Genomic DNA, 22,548 nt, shown 5'->3' on the forward strand with positions numbered 1-22,548 from the left:
CTTCGATCCCAAGGATCGAAGGATTGAATCCCCAGGATTTGGCCGGCGCTGCGGCTCACTAGGCTAATCCTCCGCCTAGCGGCGCCGGCACACCGGGTTCTAGTCCCGGTCGGGGCGCCGGATTCTGTCCCGGTTGCCCCTCTTCCAGGCCAGCCCTCTGCTGTGGCCAGGGAGTGCAGTGGAGGATGGCCCAGGTGCTTGGGCCCTGCACCCCATGGGAGACCAGGAAAAGCACCTGGCTCCTGGCTTCTGCCATCGGATCAGCGCGGTGCGCCGGCCGCGGCGGCCATTGGAGGGTGAACTAACGGCAAAGGAAGACCTTTCTCTCTGTCTCTCTCTCTCTCACTGTCCACTCTGCCTGTCAAAAAAAAAAAAAAAAAAAAAAAAATCCCCAGGATTTAAGGGAGTGTACACACGCCCTTAAATTTTAATCATTTCCTCCTTTACATTTCTGTGTGCCTCTGATAGGGACTCTATACTCTTATTACAAGGCTAGGAGCACAGACTACTCATCTTTTCTGGCCCACAGTCCTAGCTCAGTGCCTTCCCCCTGAAAGAGAAGCAGTGTGGCACAGTGGTTACAGCCATCAGCTCCCTGCCACAGGTCTGCTTCCAGCCCAAGTGCTGCCTCTCACAGAGTACCCAGAAATCAGAGCCTCAGTTTCCCATCTGGAACAAGAAGACCCACTTACCTAGGGTGGGCACCTGGCATTTTACCTGCCCTGCTCTACCCTGTCACCCAACATGCAGGCCCAAAAAGGGACCCTTGCTCACTGATCTCAGAGCTGTGTATGGGGCCTAAATGGACCAATGAGAAGCTTCCCTGGGATTTTCTGAATTGGGAGTGAGGAAGAAGATGCAACTGTGAGACCCCCAGGGAAGATGTTTCTAGCATACGTGTGAAGAGGGCTGTCTGAAAAACTGAAGGCAACATTCCAGCAGAGAAGCAGGGTCAGACGGGGAAGGCAGATGGCATGGGAGTGGCATCCTGGTACCCAGGGGCCCCGCTGCACCTGGTACTTCCTGCAGCTTTGGGCCATCCCCTTCTGGGCAGGAATTTCAAGTTCCAGCGAGGGTAGCTCATGGACTCTGCCAAGAGTCCTCTTCCCAGCCAGAGGCCTGCCAAGGGAAGACCCTCACAGGGACTGGCTTGTTCACGGGTCCAACCAGGCAGGACACGGACCCAGGAGCTTCCACCTCCAGGAGGCAGCAGAAGCCAATGCTGGGCTGCCCAGAGATGCCTGGGCAGAGAGCAGCCAACAGCCAATAGCCTTTCTGGGAGGTGCCCAGCCTGGCTCCCCACACAGGGCTGGGAGGAGAGAGCAAGGGTGTTGGTGGCAGAAAGGGAAGAGAGGGTAGAGTGGTAATTTACAAGCTCAGATGTGGCCCCCTGGACAGACTGACAAGTCAGAGGGACAAAGATGGAAGAAAGCAAGAGAGAGAAACTCACACTTACTGAAGTCCACAGTAATAGCTTTATTGATCACAATAATCCTGAGGTCACAGTCACCATTATCCCATTCTACAGATGAGGAAACCAAGGTCCGGAGAACTTAACTTGCCTGAAGTCACCCAGCAAGTGGCTGATAAAGCCAGGATTCCAATCCCTGTCTGGCTAACTTCACAGCATGAGGTCTTACCACTGGCACCAGAGCCCTCTGGTTTGCCACGAGCTGCAGATCCTCAGCCACGAGCTTACCAGCTTGTGGGGCGAGTGGGCTGTCACTAAGTCCAGCTGCTGCGGGACACACAGCACACAAGCACAGAGAACGCTGTGCACCCCTCACTGACTCAGGATGCTCTAGACCTTCTATGTAACCCCAACCTGTTCCTCTCCCACCTCTGCCACCTGCTCCCCACTGGGGAACCACAGAATCGCCCTGCCCGGCTACCTGATCCATGCAGAGCCACTGCCAGCACTTGTAAGAGGCCCTGCTTCGTTTTTCCCAGCAGGGGTTCCAAGCTGCTATTTCTCCAGCCAAATCCAAAGCCGCGGCTTTGCCCCAGCCAGACCTCAGTGGCTGCGTCCCTGCTCACTGCCCACGCCCTCTTGTTTTCTTACGGGATGTGAGCAGGCAGGGGCAGCGTGAAGCCCAGCCACTTGTATAGACTGCCCAGAGCCAGTCCCCGGAGCCCGAGTCTACGAAGCCCCAGCAAGAGCAGAGGCTGTCCTGGAGGCCAGGAGACAGTCGAGTGGCCTCACCCAGCCCTGCGCACACCACGGATGTCTGGCCCCTGTGACTCCTCAACGCAAGGCCCTCATTTAGTACTAACTCATAACCCAAACCTCAAAAACACAGAGGCCCCAAGACGCTAACGTAAGTTGGCTACTTGGCCCCACTCCCAGTTCAACACTTTCAATGATTCACTCATTCACTTCTAAAATTCCATCACAACACAACAGGTTTGCCACCTAAGCCTGTCCATTTGTTCAGTGGGATTCTACACAGATGTTAAAAGAAAAATAAGAGGCATTTGAGTCCAGCTTCCTGCTAATGCAGGCCTTGGAAGACAGTAGTGATGACTCAAGTAATTGGGTCCCTGCTACCCACATAAGGGATCCAGATTGGGTTCCTGGGTCCTGGTTTCTACCTTGGCCTTTGTGGGCATTTGAGGAGTGAACAAACAGAGGGGAACTCTCACTCTGATAATTAGAAGCAAGAATACACATACACACACACACACCACACACACACACACACACCACCAGAAAACTCTCCCTGGCTTTTGGGAAAAGTTTGGCTCTGGGATGAGCCTCTGGAGTTGATGCTGTGCCCAAAGTTTCTCCTGAGCCAGGGAAAGCAACCACCAGGTTGGGCACTTTTCCCAAGGACAGCTCCCAAAGATGGGCCTGGGACAGCCCCTGTCTGCAGATTTTAGGGCTCACACTTCTCCCACCCCATGCAAGGGGAAGCAGCCTTAGGCCGGCTGATCCCAGGAGCAGGCCCACAGCTTAATGTGCAACCCCTATTCTGACAGGTGAGGTGGCCTGGTGCATGGATTCTTTTTTTCGCATTCTTCTTAATTTCTTCATCTCATCCTATGGCCAAAGCAAGTTTATGCTCGTTAGCCACAAGTTGGCCATAAGTCAAAGCAATGTTATGGTTCAGGAGGGAAGTTTGGGCATCTTTTTCCCTATGTGTTGATTGGGGTCAGGGTGTTCCACTGAGGGGTTAAAGAGAGCGATGCTGTGGTTCTTTATTCCGCCCCAGTTCACCGTTTCAGGCTGCAGGCAACTATCTGAAGCCCCGTTTCCCAGCAGGGTCACCGGAAGTTCCTACAGTCTTTTGTACAAAACTAAAATGACATAGGAGAACAGGTTTTCAAGGTCATGTACATCATTCCGGGCATCTCAGGAGCCCCGCAGTGAAAGGCGGGGAGGGGACTGTGTATAGAGCTTTATGTCTCCACGTGGACGCTGTTCTCACCATGTGAGCTCCGGCTATCTCACCCTGAATGCCAACCCTGACACAGGAATGCACACATCTGGGGTTATTCCGCAATCACACAGAACAGAGCTTTTCAACCTTTCTCTTCTGTTGGGGTTAAAGAAAGCAAAGCAACCTCCAGAGGGTATTCTGGGGGGTATCTTGGGATCAGAAAATACTGACTCTCTTGTCTTTCATTTTCTGTATTTACAAGATTTTCATCATATCACAAACACTGCTACCCCAAGCTGACCCCGGTTATCATGGTACCCATCCATCTGGGGAAGAAACTGTTGCCTCATCTGTCCTGATTTCTGGCTCAACCTGTCCTCAGGCAGGAATGCTCTCTGGAGGGGCCACCTGCCTCTCCCTATCCTGGTCCCTACAGCCATGGGGCTCGCTGCCAGGTCAATGCCTGGACACCTTTCTAGGACCTCGTCTCTGGACCTCCAGACATTCACCTCCCACCAGACAGAACGGCGTGCTTCCTCAGTGGTCCCTCAAACCGGCCTTCACCCTGATACAAACAAGCACCTATCACTGTGCTTGTCAGCTTGCAAAAGTGTGTCTGGGAGCGGCACTACAGTACAGTGGGTTGAGACGCCTCTTGCAATGCTGGCATCCTACATCAGAACGCTGGTTTGAGTCCCAGCTGCTTCACTTCAGATCCAATTTCCTGCTAATAACGTGCCTGGGAAATCATTGAATGATGACTCAAATATGTGGGGCCCTGCTACCCACAAACCCATATATAGGAGACCAGGATGGAGATTCTGGCTCCTGGCTCCAGTCTGGCCCAGCCCCAGCTATTGCAGCCAGCTGGGGAGTACACCAGCAGATGGAAGATCTCTGTCTGTATGTCTTTCCATCTCTCTGTCACTCTGGCTTTCAAATAAATATATCTGCTTTTTAAAAATGGCTAAGATGATGAACTGGGTATCTAGAGTATGCCTCTCTGGACCCTGATCAGAACTCGCTGGTCTTCAGGCTACACTTCAGGGACAAAACTTCTTTGTGTCCTCTTACCTTCTCACTTCTGAAGCCCCAGGAGCCCTTGGCCTCCCTGTGAAAGATTCATCTAACTGAGGCAGACCCTGGCCTCACCCTCTTTTTTTTTTTTTTTTTTTTTTTTTTTTGACAGGCAGAGTGAGAGAGACAGAGAGAAAGGTCTTCCTTTTTCCATTGGTTCACCCCTCAATGGCCTCTGTGGCCAGTGCACTGCACTGATCCAAAGCCAGGAGCCAGGTGCTTCTCCTGGTCTCCCATGCAGGCACAGGGCCCAAGGATTTGGGCCATCCTCCACTGCACTTTTCCAGTATAGCTCTGTGCTCTCTGCTGGACTGGAAGAGGAGCAACCGGGACAGAATTTGGCACCCCGACCAGGACTAGAGCCCAGGGTGCCGGCGCCACAGGCAGAGGATTAGCTTATTGAGCCGCGGCACTGGCCATGGTCTCACCTTCTAACAGGTGACCATGGCCACCTCCCCGTGCCTGCTACGGCAGAGCCTGCACCTTAGCACCCACTCCGGGAGCCCTGCACTTGAGGCCCCCAACTCTGCCTTTCTCAGTTGGCCAGTGACCACCAGTGTTTTCCCACTGCCCACACTCCAGAGGCAAGACAGGTGAACAGGACACAGGATTCAGCCCTGCCCACCACCCCTGATGTGCACGTTAGCAACGTATTCAACTGGGCTGCCAGAGTGGAGTTTAGAGATGACCTGCAGAGTTAGCCCTCAGAACACCCCAGTCCCTGAGCAGAGGTCAGGGGGACAAAATGAGACCCAGCACCTGGTGAAGGCAAGTGTTCAGCCCAGACCCAGATGGAACGAGCGACTCAGGTCCTTGGACCCAGAGACGCCCACCTTTGGTATCAGAACATCCTCCCCTCCTGGGAAAGCCTTGTTGGGCAGAAGAGCTGGAGTCCAAGAGTGAACAGTTTTCTTAAGACAAAATCTTCCCCACACAACAAAGCCACAGAGCACCAAGGCTACGCCTACCCAGGAAGCAGAGCAGGGTGCCTGGCTTTGAATCCCAGCAAGGCCACTTCCTAAAACATGACCTTGACCTCCTCACTTGCAAAATGGGAAGAAGCATAACCACAGTGCCCGCCTTGTGGGATGGCTAGCAGGACTAAAGTGTCCTACACACAAAGTTTCACAGCTTTCTATCACTGCTGCCCTAGACAAACCCATCCACTGTGGTCCCTCCCTGTGCCCGCCCCTTCTGAGGCTCTGGGAACTAGCAGCAGCCATGAAAAGCAAGCAGCTACCACTGCTGAATCACTCAGTTGCCAGAGCCTTAAAAAGTAGTGCAATATGCACACACACACACACACTGCTATGATTTGGCTATGGTCTGTCTCTTGCAAAAATTGAAATGTAATCCCAGATTTAAGTATTAAGAGTGTAGAAAGGTGGGGCCGGCGCTGTGGTATAGCGGGAAAAGCTGCCGCCTGCAGTGCCGGCATCCTATATGGGCACCGTTTCTAGTCTTGGCTGTCCCACTTCCAACCCAGCTCTCTGCTATGGCGTGGGAAAGCAGTAGAAGATGGCCCAAGTCCTTGGGCCCCTGGACCCGCATATGAGACCTGGAAGAAGTTCCAGCTCTTGGCTTCAGATTAGATTAGCCCAGCTCTGGCTGTTGCAGCCATTTGGGGAATAAACCAGCGGATGGAGGACCTCTTTCTCTCTCTCTCTCTCTCTCTCTCTCTGATTCTCTGTAGCTCTTCCTTTCAAATAAAATAAATAAATCTTTAAAAAAAAAAAAAAGAGGCTGGTACCACGGCTTACTAGGCTAATCCTCCGCCTGCAGCGCTGGCACCCCGGGTTCTAGTCCCGGTTGTTCCTCTTCCAGTCCAGCTCTCTGCTCTGGCCCGGGAAGGCAGTGGAGGATGGCCCAGGTCCTTGGACCCTGCACCCGCATGGGAGACCAGGAGGAAGCACCTGGCTCCTGGCTTCAGATCGGCGCAGCACGCCGGCCACAGCGGAAGGAAGACCTTTCTCTCTGTCTCTCTCTCACTAACTCTGGCTGTCAAAAAAAAAAAAAAAAAAAAAAAAGGAAGAGAGTAGAATGGTAACCTAGCAATGGTGTTTAAAGAAGCCTCTGGGAGGATCTCAGGATTAGATAAAGTCGCAAGGCTGGTGACGCATGACATCTGGTGGCTCTGTAAGAACAGGCAGAGACCAGACACAAGTGCACGCTCCTTGTCTCTCGCCTTGCAATGCCCCGCAGCACTTCAGAACTCTCCCACCTCAAGCATCCCCAGACACAGCCCGTTGACCCTGGGCCAGAACCATGACCCAGAATAAACTTTTCTGAGAAAGTAAGCTTTTCTAGGGGACTTCCTTGCAACACAAAACAGATGCATACATACCTACACCCTTATACAACACGTATCTCGTCTCGTAATCCTCACAACAACCCAGTGAGGAGAGCACTATTCCTTCTCCTAAAGGAACCTACTGCACAGACAGGTGAAGGGATTCTTAGGCAACTGGACAGGTGGAGGAACCTCTTAGGCAACTGTCAAATCCTAGGTACTGTGACAAAATACCTGAATCTGGGAAGTAAGACAACTCGGTACAGAATGAACTCACAAGGCAGCCTCCCACTCAGCTAACAAAAAACAGGGACATCTGCAGATGGGGTTAAAAAAAAAAAATAGAAAAGCATTCCAAGCCAGTGTGCTTGCTGTCAGGCAGCCAGCTCCACACAGGCTCAGCAGGCAAAAGAAAGGAAGGCGAGGGAGGCCCAGCCTTTGAAAGTGCTTCCTCCAAAGCGGCCCTGGTTGTTTGTGATGCAGGCCACGGCTCTTCAGCTGCAGACAGTTCTGGGGTTAATGGTGAACCACAGGGCCTGGAATACTAAGATCAAAGAAAAACAACACCCCCTGTGCCCCCAAAAAGTAAAGAGCAAGAAGCAGAGTGATCCATCAGAGGACAGAGGGTCAAGAGGGAGAGGTGGGTCGAGCAGAGGATCCAGACGGGACATGTGGGGTGAAGATACTCGAAAAAGCCACCTCCGCTTTGATGGGGAACCGTGAGACGCCATCCCAGGGTTACCTGAAACACGGGGGCGTGTTGTACAAGGAGCTGCTTGTGGCCTGCACTTTGTACTCCAGGACAGAGGGGCACTCTCGGAGGGCGAACCCCAGCAGGTCATCGCGGACGATCACCACCGTGACTCCTGCAGCGCCCACGTTCTTCTGAGCGCCAGCAAAAATCACACCAAACTGAGAAAGAGAAAGACGTGACATGACAGAGCACCTGGGCAGTTTTCATCAACACACACAAACTTCCCGACCTCTTCTACAAGCACAGTTTTTCTCCACTCCCGGGCAGACAGCATGTCCTGTTCTACAGGCATCTCCTGCTGGACGGCAGAACTGGACAGCAGGGCAGGCCTGGGGATGCCACCCGGACGATCCGTGCACCCACTCCCATCCACTTGCATATGTTTCTTAAAGATTTATTGACTTTTTTGAAAAGAAAGATTACAGAGAGAGAAGGAGAAAGAGAGAGAGACAGAAAGAGAGAGAGAGAGAGAAAGGTCCTCCATCTGCTGGTTCACTCCCCAAATGGCCACAATGGCCAAAGCAGGGTCTGTCTGAAGCCAGGAGCCAGGAGTCAGGAGCTTCTTCCAGGTCTCCCATGTGGGTTCAGAGACCTAAGCACTCAGACCATCTTCCACTGCTTTCCCAGGCCATTAGCAAGGAGCTGGATCAGAGCTGGAGAAGCCAGGACTCGAACTGGTGCCCATATGGGATGCAGGTACTGCAGGGGGAAGCTTAACCTACCATGCCACAGGGAAGACCCCTGTACATCTCCTTTCCACATGCAAACCAGTCCTGGAAATGGGGCCTCTAACTATCCTTGGCAACTAAGAGAAAAGTTTGTTTTATGGTTTTTATAACTGTTGGAAATTACAAAAAATGTAAAATTTATTATTTTAATATTGTTTGAAGTAAAATCAAACTAAATATTTGAAACTACTGAAATTTTAAATTACTTAAATGTTTTATTTTGTGTATAAAGGGATAATCAGAGGCTCTGAGAAAGGGACTGCTATGACAAGAAGTGATGGGACACGCTGCCACAGGGGGAACACCTTTAAAAAATATTTATTTATCTTCATTTTTTATTAGGAAGCCAGAGAGACAGAGACAGAGAATGAGAGAGAAAGAGAGAGAGAGAGAGAGAGAGAGAGAGAGAGATCTTCCATATACTGGTTCTCCCCAAACGTCTGCAACAGCTAGAGCTGGGTCAGACCCAACCTGGGTCTCCCACATGGGTAGCTGGGACCCAAGTACTTGAGCGAATACCACTGCCTACCAAGGTCTGCATTAGCAGGCAGATGGAATCAGGATTGGAACCAGCATTTGAACCACGGCCTCTAATACAGGATGCAGTTGTCCCACGTGGCATCTTAACTGCTACACCAAATGCCAGGAAAAGAAATTTTTGAAAAAAAAAAAAAAAAACATTTCAAGATAACTTGGGAAATTTTGTTGTGCAAGATATAGAACACTCTCCCATATCTCTTCCTGAAACCTCTGGGAAAATCCAGTGGTGGGTTGGGGGCAGGATTTATGGTTGACGTTACTTAGAATTGCCAGGGCCTGGAGAGAAAAAAGCAGACTACAAATCAAGCATGGCATATCCACAGAACGAAATGTTATTCCACCTTAAAAGAAAACAGCTTTAACCCACACGTGACAACGGATGAACCCTGGAGATGTTACACTAAGTGAAATGAGCCAGATACAAAAGGCCAAGTATTGCATCACTCCACAGACAGGAGACACCAAGTAGAACAGAGGCTTGGGGGGCTGAGGTCCTGGAGGAATGGGGAGTTAGTGCTCAATGGGCAGAGCTTCAGTTGGGGAAGCTGAGAGTCCTGGAGATGGATGATGGGAGTGTTCCTAATGCCAATGGACTGTACACTTAATGCCGAAACAGCACAGTTTGTGTTACATACACCTTACCACACCTTCTATTAAAAAGGCAGATTACCGCTCGGCTCAATTGTTTTTAACTCCTCAACCTCTTTCCCTTTGTTGTATGCACTGACCTCCTACAGCGGTCCTGCTGCCCGGCTTGGTGACCTACTTTTAAAGTCTACGTGCCCTGGCAATGTGTTTAGAGCTGAAGTGGGCCTAAGGCAGCAGAAAATGGGGGTGGGGGTTACTCCTTCACACAGGTCCTGTGAGCTTGGATAATCTGCATCTGCTCTTAAAAAGGACAAGTCACTCACAGTGTGCGGACTATCAAGGCACTTCAGTGCGACCCTTTGAGGTACCACTGTCACTGGGCTGGGACTGTCAGGACTTAAACATTTTGACAGCTGGCAATAAGCAACAGCCAGCCTGCTCACTGACAGCTGCCCTGGCACTAGAGGCCCAAGGACCCTACATTCCTTCCTGTTCCTATACTTATTAAAACATCCAAGCAAGCATTTGGCACAGCAGGTAAAACGCTGGCATCCCACAATGGGGCGCCTGGCTCCAATCCTGGTTCTTGCACTTCCAATGCAGACTCCTGCTAATGTGCACCCTCAGGAGGCAGCAGATGATGGCTCAAGTGCTTGCGTCCCTGCCGCCATGAGGGAGGCCTGGATTGAGTTCCAGGTTCCTGGCCTCAGCCTGGCCCAGACTTTGCTTTTGCAGGCATTCAGGGAGTAAACCAGCAGAAGGAATATCTCTGTCTGTCTTCAAAGTAAAATGAAATTAAATACAAACTGAATAAACAAATGTCCCCAAAGAAACAGAAACACCACATCCTCCTCCCATCTAGTCTCTTCTTACTGTACCTTGGAAACGTCCACTGGCCTGGAGAGGAAGTTTGAGGACATGTCACACACCAGGATGGCCCCCTTGACATCAGGTACGAAGTCAAACTCCACGCCGTGCACCGTCTCGTTTGCGCAATAATACACATAGGAGGCATCTGGGTTAAGGTTCCAGGTGCTTGGATCTGGGATTTCTGTCACAGAAGACAAGTCTGAGACTTCCTTATTCTCCCTGTTCCTTGGATAGATGGGGGTCGCCCCAGAGGCTAACACCTCTCCCCCCGCAGTGAGGACTAAATGACCCCAAAGCACATCACAAGCAAAAGCAGCTGACCAGTACTCCACAGCCGTCATCACCACCAGCATCCTACAAGGACGACTGATCCCACCTGTTGACTGCTACTGGGTACAAGCATGGCACAGTGGATATCGGGGATATTTTCTTGTCACTTTGCATACAGTAACCCTATGTCCAGTGACGGTCCTGCAGTTCCCTCTGGGGACCTCAGCCCTCACTCTCAGCCCATGTAATCCAAGCTCCCAGAGGGAGAATGTGACTGAGGCACAGCTACTGTGACTGATGCCAAAGGCATCTATGAGTCTTTGCTCCAGCAAAGGCACTGCAACTTGGGATATCTTAAGGTCAGAAGCTGCATCAATCATCTCCCAAGAAAGAGGGGGCATCTTTTCCTGGACTGTGGAGCCCCCAGGGAGGAGACTGGGAAGGACGCCAGGAACTGAGGACATTAGGAGAGCCCTTGATCAAACCGTACCTAAAGCCAACCCAGCCCCTGGGTTTTTCTGCTAAGTGAGCCTGTGAGTAATCCTTTTGCAGAAGCTAGTTAGTAGTCTTAACCAGTACAGCCACCCATTCTAACTACTGACAAGGTGAGGAAGGAAGGGGACTCCCTTGCCAGCATTTCGCTGTCCAGCTGAGCTCCCAGCGCTTACTCGTGTAACTCCCCAGTTTAGGGTGGACAATATTCACGGTCCCAAACTTCTTAGCTTCTTCTGCAGCCTTTGCTGACCAAGCTCCTGTCACCACATAGTCAGCACACCTTCCTGGTTTCAGGCCAATCAGGTTTAACGGGACAGCACTGAACTGGCCACAGCCACCTCCTTGCAGAAAAATCACCTTGTAGTTGTCTGGAACGGCTCTGGGCGGAAGAAAGAGGTACAGTGAATACCCAGACTCGCAAGGTCAAAGACGGGGAATCAGTGCTGCTTCTCCAATTGCTTCCCACCTCGCTAGATGTACTGCAACAAACATGGTAATGTCCCACTACTGCTTTGTCTTCACTAATTCAATCCCATATCTATGCACTCCTTGGACAATTAATTCTTGGGGATTATGCTGAAAGCCTACGTTTACTGTTTGGACAGGAACTCTTCCTCCTTTTCTTAGCCCTTTAAAGCACCATCCCTCTGCTACTCCTAGTCCACATGGTTCAACCACAGCCAACCCCAGCTCAAACAGATGACCCAAGCTGGTGAACGGAGTGTAGTTCTAAGCCCTCTGCTCAAACTTCTAAGTAAGAGAAGCTGTTTCTACTGAGGGAAAGAAAAACCTTGTAGCAGCTCATCCTATAAATGGAAATATCACTGGGGGCCACAAGGTGAAGCTAAGACATGAGAAAGCAGAGCCCAGAAATGGAAAGTCCTTCCTGACATCACCTGAGTTCCTAAATCACTCCTGCACTTTGCTGCTCTACAAGACAGCACATTCCTTGTGTCGCCTGTGCCAGTGACTTGGGCTTCTGACATTTACAACCAAAAGTCCCGCATGTTTAACATCACACCATGAACAAGGTAGATTAGGAGAACCCTTCAGGGAAGGGATCTCTGATAATGTTTCAGGCCTGGTCATGTAATCACATGCCTGGTGAACATCGAGATTCTTGTAAAGTTCTTTGACTCCAGATATGGAGTCAAAATTCAGATGATGATTAGAATGGCTACAGGCAAGAGAAGGGATGCACTCAAGGGAACTCGACACAAGCCTCTGGGTAAGGCCAGAGCTCGGGATTAGGTACAAGAAGGCAGATGGCCAGACAGAGCGCCAGCACAGACACACAAGTGAAATTTATAAAGGGCAGGGCAAAGGGGTAGGGTTTTGGGGAATAGGTGATATGTAAGGAGACCTAACCAAGCAGTTCTTAGCAGCAGCAGGAGACTATAACAAGGCTATGAAGTGGATGGGAGGGGAAAACCAGAGACACAGACATAGGGGACAAGGTAGGAATTTGGTTAAGAGAAGAAAGGATAAAGGCGGGCCCATCTAAAGAGGCTCAGAGCCATGTGGTCCAATGCCACATCTACAGGATTCTTGCTGTGCCTGTGACATGGGACCTGCAAGGCAGACTTGGGTGTGTGATGTCAAGCAGATAATCACCGCTTCTGCACTCTCGCCTCTCTACAGACACCTATGGATGCCTACTGCTCCTTACAAAAATCTTAAGTCCCTCCATCTGATCATTTTATCAGGGTACTTAAAAAGCTAAGGAAGGAAGTATTCAGTACAATTCCAACCTTGTCAATGAAATAATGCAAGGCTGGACTCTACTAGTAAACATTTAAAACATTAATGATTATCCTTGATGGTGGGGTTATAGTTTATTCTAGTTCATAAGATTATTTTTCCTAAGCATTCTACCATGAATATGCATTACATTTTGGAATAGAGAAACAGTGGTTCTCAGGGTGACCCTATTCATATGTGTGTCTGAATATATAACAACACATAAAAGCTCTCTTCTGAACAGCAAACTTTTAAGAGTAAGGTAGTTCTGGGTAGACAGGCAGGGCAGATAAAGTAGGAGGCTGCATTTCAGCAGCCATCCCTGGAATTCAGAAAGCCTACTCACAGGAACTGCTAACTTAAAATGTCTTCAGTGTCCAATACGGTAGGACTGACTGCAGCCCAGCACTGGATTCAATAATCCACCACCCCAGCCAGAATGCTCCATAGGTGGTTTGAGGCCCATACTTAAGAAACTGAGAGCTCACAGTTAATCCTGCTGACAAAGTATATTTTTTGTCATTTAAATCCCTTTCAAGCCAGTTTAAATACCACAGTACTGAAACAAGATACAGTGATTTCCACTCTTTGGAAAAATCATAACACACACACACACACACACACACTCACACATACACACAAATATGCAGGCTAGAGAACAAGTAAAAAAACATGTACTAAGAGTAAAAGATGAGTTTTAATTCTGAAGTATTGCGAACAAACAGCAGAGTGTAGCAGAGAATGTAACAGACGCAAGTTTATGGATTATCAAGCAAAAGTAATGCAATGAGGTCTTTTTTCAAACTTACAACAATTCTCGCACAAGATTCTCTGTGTTGTTAACAATCTTAGCAAAATCTGAGGACCTATGACTCATTTCTGCAGAAGAACAAATAAACAACAACAGTTCAGAACCAAACAATCAGAAATAACTACAAAAATGTGTAAGCAAACAGCAAAGGGAACTTGTAGTTGTTTTGCATTCAAATTACAGGCCACAGTTCACTGGGTTAAGGGGATGAACCAAATGGATTTTCACAATGCAAACATATGAGCCAATGGTTATGGCACAGTGATTTTTCAAGTGGTATATTCATTGAACAAGCCACTTATTAACTCAACTTCAGGTTCACTGTGACTCTCTGTACTACCTCTTTCTGACAAACAGTAATCTAGACACAATGTTACCCTTTGGGACAAGAGCACAAAATCCCAAGCTATGACCTCACTTCACAGAAACCTAAGTGCATGTCCCAAGCCCACAGGACAAGATTTAGCAGTTAACCCTTTATGGGCTCTTAACATCAAATAGCCTGGGGCTGGTCTGTGCAGCAACAGATTAAGCTGCCACCTGCAAAGCTAGCATCCCAAAAAGGCTCTGGTTCAAGTCCCAGCTGCTCCACTTCCAGTACAGCTCCCTGCTAATGCGCCTGGTAAAGCAGCAGAAGATGGCCCAAGCACTTGGGCCCCTGCCACCCACATGGGAGACCTGGATGATGCTCCTGGCTCCTGGCTCCTGGCTCCTGGCTTTGGCCTGGTCCAGCCCTGGCTGTTGCAGCCATTTTAAGATACAAGCTCTCGCTCTCTATCTTCTTCTCTCTTCCTGTAACTCTGCCTTTCAAATAAATAAATCTTTAAAAAAAAAATACAGATTTTGAAACTTGAAAAAAAAATGCCAAAGAAAGCAAATTTTAAAACTCAAAAGGCCCTCTAAGGTCCTCTTCTCCAACCATGTAAGGGAAAGAAACTTAGCAATAAAATCATTAGTATGTAAGTTCTTCATAGAAAGCCTGTGTGCTTTTTAAGAAGCCTGTGGGGCGGGCATTTGGCACAATGCTTGGAACACCTGCAGCCCATGTCAGAGTGCACAGGTTCAAGTCCCAGCTTGGCTTCCAATTTCAGCTTCCCTCCAGCTTGTTCCTGGAGGACAGCAAGTAATGGCCAGATACTTGGATCCCTGCCACCCACACAGGAGATTCGGATTCAGTTCTGGGCTCCTGGCTTCAGCCTGGGCCAGCTGTGGTTGTTGTGGATTCAGTCCCAACTCTACATCCAATTCCAGTTCTCTCATCATTTCATATCCTGGAAGGCAGCAGGTATGTCCCAAATACTTGGGTCCTTACCATCCATGAGGGGCACCAACTTCAGCCTGGCCCACCCCTGGCTATTGTGGACATTTTGAGAATGAACCAGCATATGGATGATTTCTCTGTCTCTGTCCCTCTGCTTTTCCAATAAATAAAAAAATTTTAAAAGAAGCCTGTATTTAAGTATAATAAAAACTGCAAATTCAATGTGAAGCAATATTATAAATGCTGGGGGCCACCGTTAGGCAATGTACAGTATCTTCTGATCCCAGATGCTGTGCTTAGCAGAAAGTAGAAACTAACTATGAAACAGCAAGCTGAGATATCTAAACCGCTCACCAGCATTGGTGCTGTTTTCAAACCGTTTCTATCTACCATGCAACCACAAAGTTATTAAAGTTTAAAAACACACTCGTATCTACAAAGGCCTACCGGAAGAGCCTGCAGAAATCCTAGGCTTGATGCATTTAAATCAGTTCCCTTTGAAACTCAAACACTCACAGAATCCAAAAGTAAATCTTACCAAGGACACTAATGCCAAGTCCTTTGTAGTCTAGTAATTCTTTCTGTATTTCTAACAATACCTAGGAAAGAAGGAAAGATGATTTCAGTATGTCATGCACAGCTTCCCTCTGGACATACAAACCAGGGATGGAGAAGGGGAAGTCCACCCCGGAGCCCATTAAGTTCCAGGTTCTGTCCCCCCGCATTCCAGTCCCCTCCTCCCCCTTCCCACAGAGCCTCACTGATGCAACTTACACACAAGTTGAGCAAGAACTTAGACAACCAGACTGGTGCCAAGAAACACGGTTTCCAAAGACATAAATTCACTGATTCCCTAGAAAATATCCCCTCTACAAACCCCACCTGTCAGTAGAGAAAGCATAACGTTCTGGGCTGAAGAAACAATAAAATAATCAGGCACCAGAGAAAGCCGACAAATGGGAGATCTTTTTCCTTAAAAACACAGTAGCTAAGGAGGACGACCCTGAAACACAACCTCAGAGTGCCTGCCACTTGTTTGAAAGCACAGGATTTCAGGAGCGGGCACTGTGGGGCTGCAGGTTAAGCGAAGCTCGGGACACCTGCATCCCATATCCAAGTTCCTGCCCCTCTGCCTCTGACCCAGCTCCCTCCTGATGTGCCTGGGAAAGCAGCAGAAGGTAGCCCAAGTGCTTAGGTCCCTGGATGGAGTTCCCAGCTCCTGGCTTTGGTCTGGCCCAGCCCTAGCAGTTGCCACCATTTGGGGATTGAAATGGCAAATGGAAGATCTCTCTCTCTGTGTCTGTGTCTCTGCCTTTCAAACAAATAAATCTTTATTTTGAAAAGTATTTTATTAATAAATTAGACAAAATATGGCCTTGACAAGATGGTTCAAGAATGTGGTTTTTCTTTACCTGCTGAATGCTATGAACCCTGGCTGATCAAATAAATGAGAGAATTCTTTCACCTGTGACTGAATCCTCTGGGAGCTCATTTTAAGACTCTGTCTTATAGACAGAAATCCATCTGTGAAAGTTCATAACCAAAACCAGTGCAGAGATGTAAGGACATCTACCAAAAAACACACCTCCCCACCAGATAGTGGGTCTTTTTTTTTTTTCAAACTGCACAAGGCAACCGCTTTGGTTCCTCCCTATAAATTTTTTTCATAACATAAACATACCAGAAAGAGATAGAAAAAAAGAGTATGTTACAGGTAATTAGACCAAACATTACTTCATAAGGCTACTATTATAATTATACACCTGTAATTTGTCATTTTTAAAGATACATTTTTCACTATAGGTTGCATCCCTCCCCCCAGAAAAATAAAGTTTGAAAGCTGCTCTCAAAATTACAATTCAAGTACATCAAAAAGACACGCACAGAGCAACATCTGCACCTTCCCTCCCTGGGGTTACACTCAATCTGAGGGGAAAAATTCTCCCCAGGAAAATAAATAATAAGTAAATGACTATATCATCCACCTCAACCTCTATTCTAATAAATTCGTAACAAAATGCACAGGTGCCAAATACTTGGAAGATTCCAAAACACGGCAGCGGGGAGGGACAGTCCACAGTTCTGTCAGGGAGTGTCCCCTAAAATGAACTGTAATAACGGAGAGAAAAGTAGGCACTGCTCTCCCAGTTCCGGGCGCAGCACCCCGGAAAGCGCGCGTCTTCTCCCCTCTGCTGTTCTAACATTCTCTGCTCTGCAACACAGGGGAGGCTCTGTCCGGCGAGATTTCTCCTCCGTCCAACAATAGACAATTGTGAAGCCCTTGGCTGTGACCCACACTGCTACAACATACTATCGGCTTTATCCCGGTTAGAAAAACACAAACAGGACAGCAAGGGCGGCCGCCAGTATGGCAAAGGGTTCAAGGCCGACCCCGGAATTCGCCTTTCACAAAGCTGGGGGGGGGGGGGGGGCTGGAACCTGGCCGGGGTCTGGAAGGCGGGGATTGAGTTCCTCCTGCACTTGCGTGTGCATTCTCTGGTCACGCTCACTCACTCCATCCGCTCCAGAATAAAGTGAACATAACTGGCCTAAGCAGCCCGCTATCTACCAATTTGAATACTCTGATGACTGCAAGGGACGGGCAGGTTCAAAACGCAGACAAAACAGAGGAGACCAAAGCTTTAGGGAAGCGTAGGTTCTGGAGGGCAAAGCATAACTGCAGACTTTCGAAGCTACATTTCTAAACACCACGTTCCCAACCACACGCGCGGCCCCTCCGTTTGCAATCCCCTTCTGTTAACGTGCTCCACGGCGGTACACAAATCCATCATCCACTCAGTCCCAAGTATCACCCCTCGCTGCTACGAGTCCATTCATACATCCACTCACTCCACACTGTCCCGGCTCGCAGCACTGCTGCGCGAGGCACTTCCTTCTCGCCCGCCGTGCCCGGGGCCCCGCCGTGGCCCCGGAGAAGACACAGCCCGGGAGTCCGCAGGTGCGAGACACTGGCAGCACAGCAAGCCCCGGAGGCCCGAACGGTGCACGTCCCGCACAGGCAGCAGGTTCCAGGGGCAGAAGCACCGGCACGCGTCGCCGAGCTTCCCTCGCCCGCTGCAAACTTTCAGGAGCTCCGGTGCCAGAGCTCCTGGAGCGGGCGTACACGTCGGGGACAAGCGCGCGGGGCCACTCGCGGCGCCCAGAGCAGGAGCGCAAGCCCGCGCGCGCGCTTTTCCTCAGCCCACACCCCCGGCACGCGCTCGTGGGGGTCTCACCGAGTGCGGAAGCTTGGCGGGCCCGGGCCCGAAGTTGACAATCTGCCTCGGAGAGTCCATGGCGTGGCGTTGCGGTGCGGGCGGCGAGTCAGCTACTGAGGAGCCACGGCGTGTCCAGTGGGTGCCCCTGGGCCGCGCCGCGCCAAGTGTGCGGCCGGCGCTGGCAGCCTTCCTTCTCCCCTGGCCGAGTCGGCTTCCATTGGCCCACTGTAGCTGGCCTCCCGCGCTGATTGGTTCGCAGCAGGGAGCTCGCGTCCCCGTTGGCCACGCCCACGAGCCGAGTCCGGGAGCAGTCACTCCTCGCGTTTTGTATTCCAACCCCTTTTCAATCAATGCAAGGCGCGGAGGAGATTGTACCAGCTTCCTTGCTCGGTGGAACGCCCACCCAGAGATCATGAGTGGGGGGGAAGAGGCTGCCCCTGCCGGCCCGCGATCCTCCCTCGGGCGGCCTCGCTTCCTCCCCTCCAGCCCCCTGCCCCAATGGACGGGACCCGGAGCTGCCCAGCAACGTGAGCTCCCTCGGCCCCATCCACCCACCTCTCCTCCATCAGTCCCGAGACTGGCATCTGATACTTTTGTTCCAGACCCATTAGTAATTAATGCACGAAACGTTTCTAAGCACGCGAGCCAGCTATCCCAGTGGAGAGGTGGGGCCCCTAGGGTGGAATTGCAGCTACTGAAGATGGGGCCAGAGGGTGGCGGGTGGAGACGGCCCTTTGTGCTTGCACAGGGACCCCGAGTTTCTGCAAGTCAAGAAAACGGGGGAGGGGCACTGTGGACGCCCCCACCCCACCCCCCACCCCGGCGGGTGCTGCAAAGTCGCTCTTTATTTCCTTCTTGGTGAACCGAGGGAGCCGGAACCTGGCGACGGCTCTCGGGTTCGCCCACGCTGATAAGCTGTGAGTTTTAGAGACGCGAGGAGACGCTCGCGGCAACGCGACACCCGCTGGGGGCAGGGCCAGAGCTGCTCCAGCTTTCCCACCCCAGCTCCCTTCGCGGAGCCTCACGTGAGCTCCTGAGCACAGGGAACCCCTTTCCCTGCAGGAGGGAAGTCGCTTTGAAGTCTGGAGCCTCCTCAGTTCTTGCAGAACGCCTTGCGTTCTGCTCCGCAAGTGAACGCAGTTCGTTTCGACATAAAAAAATATTATTTCTCCAGGTCTCTGAGTAAAATTGTTACACCGGGAGTAGGTCCAGTGCCCGTGGTGCCCGTTCCGGGACTTTCACCAGCCACAGCGTCAGCTACCCCAGTCAGAGAAAGTTTAATGTGCCTTTGGGGGTTCTGGCATTGTGTCCTTGCTGGGGCTTGGTGAGCTGGGATGAGGCCCGGAGCAGAGACGCTGCTCTGGGCTAGGGGACTGGAGGGCGAAGTTTCTAGAAAAAGATGAAATGTACAAGCACCTTGCAAAATTGAATGAGGAGAGCCTGGCCTTGTTATAGCAGGTAAGGCCTCCACCTGTAGCCCTGACATCCCATATGGGCACAAGTTCCAGCGCCCCACTGCTGCTCCACTTCCAATCCAGCTCCCTGTAATGTGACTGGGAAAGCAGCAGAAAATGGTCCAGGTCCTTGGGCCCCTGGACCCACGCGAGAGACTGGAGAAAGCTCCTGGCTCTTGGCTGCCGCCTGGCCCAGCTCTGGCCATTGTGCCCATTTTGAGAAGTGAACCAGCAGATGGAGGCACTCTCTCGCTCACTCTTCCGTCTCTGTCTCTGTAATTCTGCCTTTCAAACAAATTTTTAAAAAATCTTAGTTTTAGACCCATAGCATCCAACCCCCCAGGGGAGTAAAGGAGTTGCCTTCACAACTGCTGGAATCACTAACCCCAGGTACTCCCACAGTCCCAGAGGGTAGGCTGGGAGAAGGTGCCACTAGTCCTCTATCTGCTGAAAACATGACTGAGTTGTCACCATTCTCTAGGTTTTCATGGCTTCGCTCAATTAGCTCTGTACTACTTCTAGGTCCCAGAAGGTTGGCTGAGGTGGGGTGGCTCTATTTATTTACTTGAAAGAGTTACAAAGAGGCAGAGAGAGAGAGAGGTCTTCCATCCACTGGTTCACTCCCCAAATGGCCGCAATAGCTGGAGCTGGGCCAATCCAAACCCAGGAGCCAGAAGCCAGGAACCTCCTCTGAGTCTCCCATGCAGGTGCAGGGGCCCAGGGGTCTGGGCTATCTTCCACTGCCTTCACAGGCCATAACAGAGAGCTGGACTGAAGTGGAGCAGCTGGGACTTGAACCGGTGCCCATATGGGATGCTGGTGCTGCAGGCGGCAGCTTCACCTGCTATGCCACAGTGCTGGCCCCACGCATCAACATTTTGAAACACCCTTGTATGCTCTGTGTGAAATAACAGATGAAAATAAAAGCCACTTCCCATCACCTCAGGAACTAATCATCTCTATTTGCATATCACCACAAATAACAAAGATAACCCCAGTAGCAAAATTAATAATTTTTAAATAGCCCATTTCCTTGGAGTCAGCATTCCTGCTCCAACTTAGACAACAATATATAGTCCCAAACCAGACCACTAACAGATGCCCTCAGATTCATTCATCAACATTCAGTCATTCAACCAATATTGCATTCTTGCCACATAGGAGGGGGTTTGGTGTGTTTGTGCAGAATCATTTTCTTACAAACATCTTTTCAATGAGGCCTGCCCCATCTCCCATCTAGTACTGCGACTTCCCCCTCCGTACATGTGCCTCCGATTCCTCTTACCCTGAAAAACATTTCTCTTTTCGGCAAAGCATGAGTCACCTTCGAACAGGCTATACCCGTATATTTACTTCATCCATTACATCTGTTGCCTGTCGGGTAGCATACGAATTCTGTGACAGCCAAACTTTTTTCTTCCTGGGTTTGTTGATTTGCAAAACATAGTGCCTAGCCAGAGTAAGCGCACAGTGCAGGTTTGTTTAAAAAAAAGAATGAACTTACAAATACTGGACTATTGTGATTTTCTTACAGTTGAGAGGTTTGTTTCAAAGTTGAAGCTTTCAGCTTGTGAGACAGAAAACTGCTTGCCATTATTTAAAATTATCTCCCAGCCCATTCAGCAATTTCAAGGGAGGTTTTATCTTGTCTCCTTCTTCATTCCAATCTATTCTACCTCCATTCTGCATCCATCCACTTTTGTCTCCATACTGTTTGCCCAGTCCCTGCTCCCATGATTTCCAGACTTTGGGGCTAGTCTACTGGTACTGACCTTGCCCCACCAAGAAGCCATTCCTCAAACAGCAACCACAGTCGACTTTGTTTTTTAAAAACAAGTCTGTGCATGTTCAGTACAGATGCATTCTTTTTTTTAAAAAATTATTTATTTTTTTGAGAGGCAGAGTTACAAACAGAGAAAAGGAAAGATAGAGAGAGGTCTTCCATTCGCTGGTTCACTCCCCAAATGGCTGCAACAGCCAGAGTTGGGCCAATCTGAAGCCAGGAGCCAGGAACGTCTTCTGGGTCTCCCATGCGGGTGCAGGGGCCCAAGGCTTTGGGCCATCTTCCATTGCTTTCCCAGGCCACAGCAGAGAGCTGGTTCAGAAGAGGAGCCGCCCGCGACCGGCGTCCATATGGGATGCCAGTACTGCAGGCGGAGGCTTAGCCCAGTATGCCATAGCGCTGGCCCCCACAGTCAACTTTTTAAAACGTAAAGCAGAACTTGTAACTCTCCTGATTCAAGCCATCTGTCAGCTTCTCTCTACATCCAGAACAACCCCCAAACTCATAACAGCACCACAAGACCACACCTGACCAGGTTCTCCATCCTATTGATTCAACCATTACCTCTTTCTCTCGTGACTGACCAGTCTCTGCAGTACTACTTCGTAATTGCCCACCCCCCCCATTAGAAGGTAAGTTGTTGGAGGAGCTGAGACCACATCTGCCTTGCTCATTGCTGTAGCCCCAGCACCACACAAGTGTGGGACAAACAGTCTCATGAACAGACAAGGCAGAGAGAAGAAAATAAATGAAAATGCAACAGTCTTTGTTGCTTGGGGAGAATGTATTGATTATTTCTTCAGCTTTTCCAATAATGAGCACTTAAAACTTGCTAATCATCTTTTGAAAAGTTGGTAATGTCAGTAACAGAATGGGAGTGGGATGGGGTCAGATGATCCTGAAGCCCAGGGAAGACGCTAGGAAGCCACTTTGCAAACTTGGAGAGCCTGTGGCTGCCACAGCCTGTCAACCTACAAGCTCCTTCTGCTGAGGCTGAACGCCTTGTCGGGTACTAACATGTCACTATGTGATTACAATTCTAGGCCAAGGTTTTCAGTGATGAGTGACACTGCACATGGAAGATTGCTACATCATTCACTTCTATTCAATCTGCATTGGATCCACTTCCCTATATTTGCAAAACCACCCAAAAGTCCACCACAGACTTTGGCAAGGTGCATGTTGCTAAAGGGATATATTCTGCATTGGTAAGAAGAAATAGTTGGAGGGCAGGCCCAGGCATAGGGTATGTTTGTGTCCCAAACTCACAGAGCTGGAAGGAATCATGG

The 22,548-nt window shown here is 49.9% G+C and overlaps 1 protein-coding gene across 1 annotated transcript in view; it reads right to left on the bottom strand.

Annotated features, from left to right (window-relative positions):
- Positions 1 to 18,177, bottom strand: part of PSAT1 (phosphoserine aminotransferase 1) — a gene marked incomplete at its 5' end in the record, with an annotated part of 30,539 nt that extends 12,362 nt beyond the window's left edge. The window contains 6 exon segments of the mRNA NM_001082271.1: positions 7,490 to 7,659; positions 10,236 to 10,408; positions 11,166 to 11,371; positions 13,542 to 13,611; positions 15,343 to 15,403; positions 18,041 to 18,177. Of these exon segments, the coding sequence (NP_001075740.1) occupies positions 7,490 to 7,659; positions 10,236 to 10,408; positions 11,166 to 11,371; positions 13,542 to 13,611; positions 15,343 to 15,403; positions 18,041 to 18,100 (740 nt within the window).
- Between the last annotated feature and the right edge of the window lie 4,371 nt (positions 18,178 to 22,548).

The sequence above is a fragment of the Oryctolagus cuniculus genome, chromosome 1, assembly GCF_051225735.1.
Source record: "Oryctolagus cuniculus isolate XC-2025 breed Fujian yellow rabbit chromosome 1, ASM5122573v1, whole genome shotgun sequence".
Taxonomy (NCBI): domain Eukaryota; kingdom Metazoa; phylum Chordata; class Mammalia; order Lagomorpha; family Leporidae; genus Oryctolagus; species Oryctolagus cuniculus.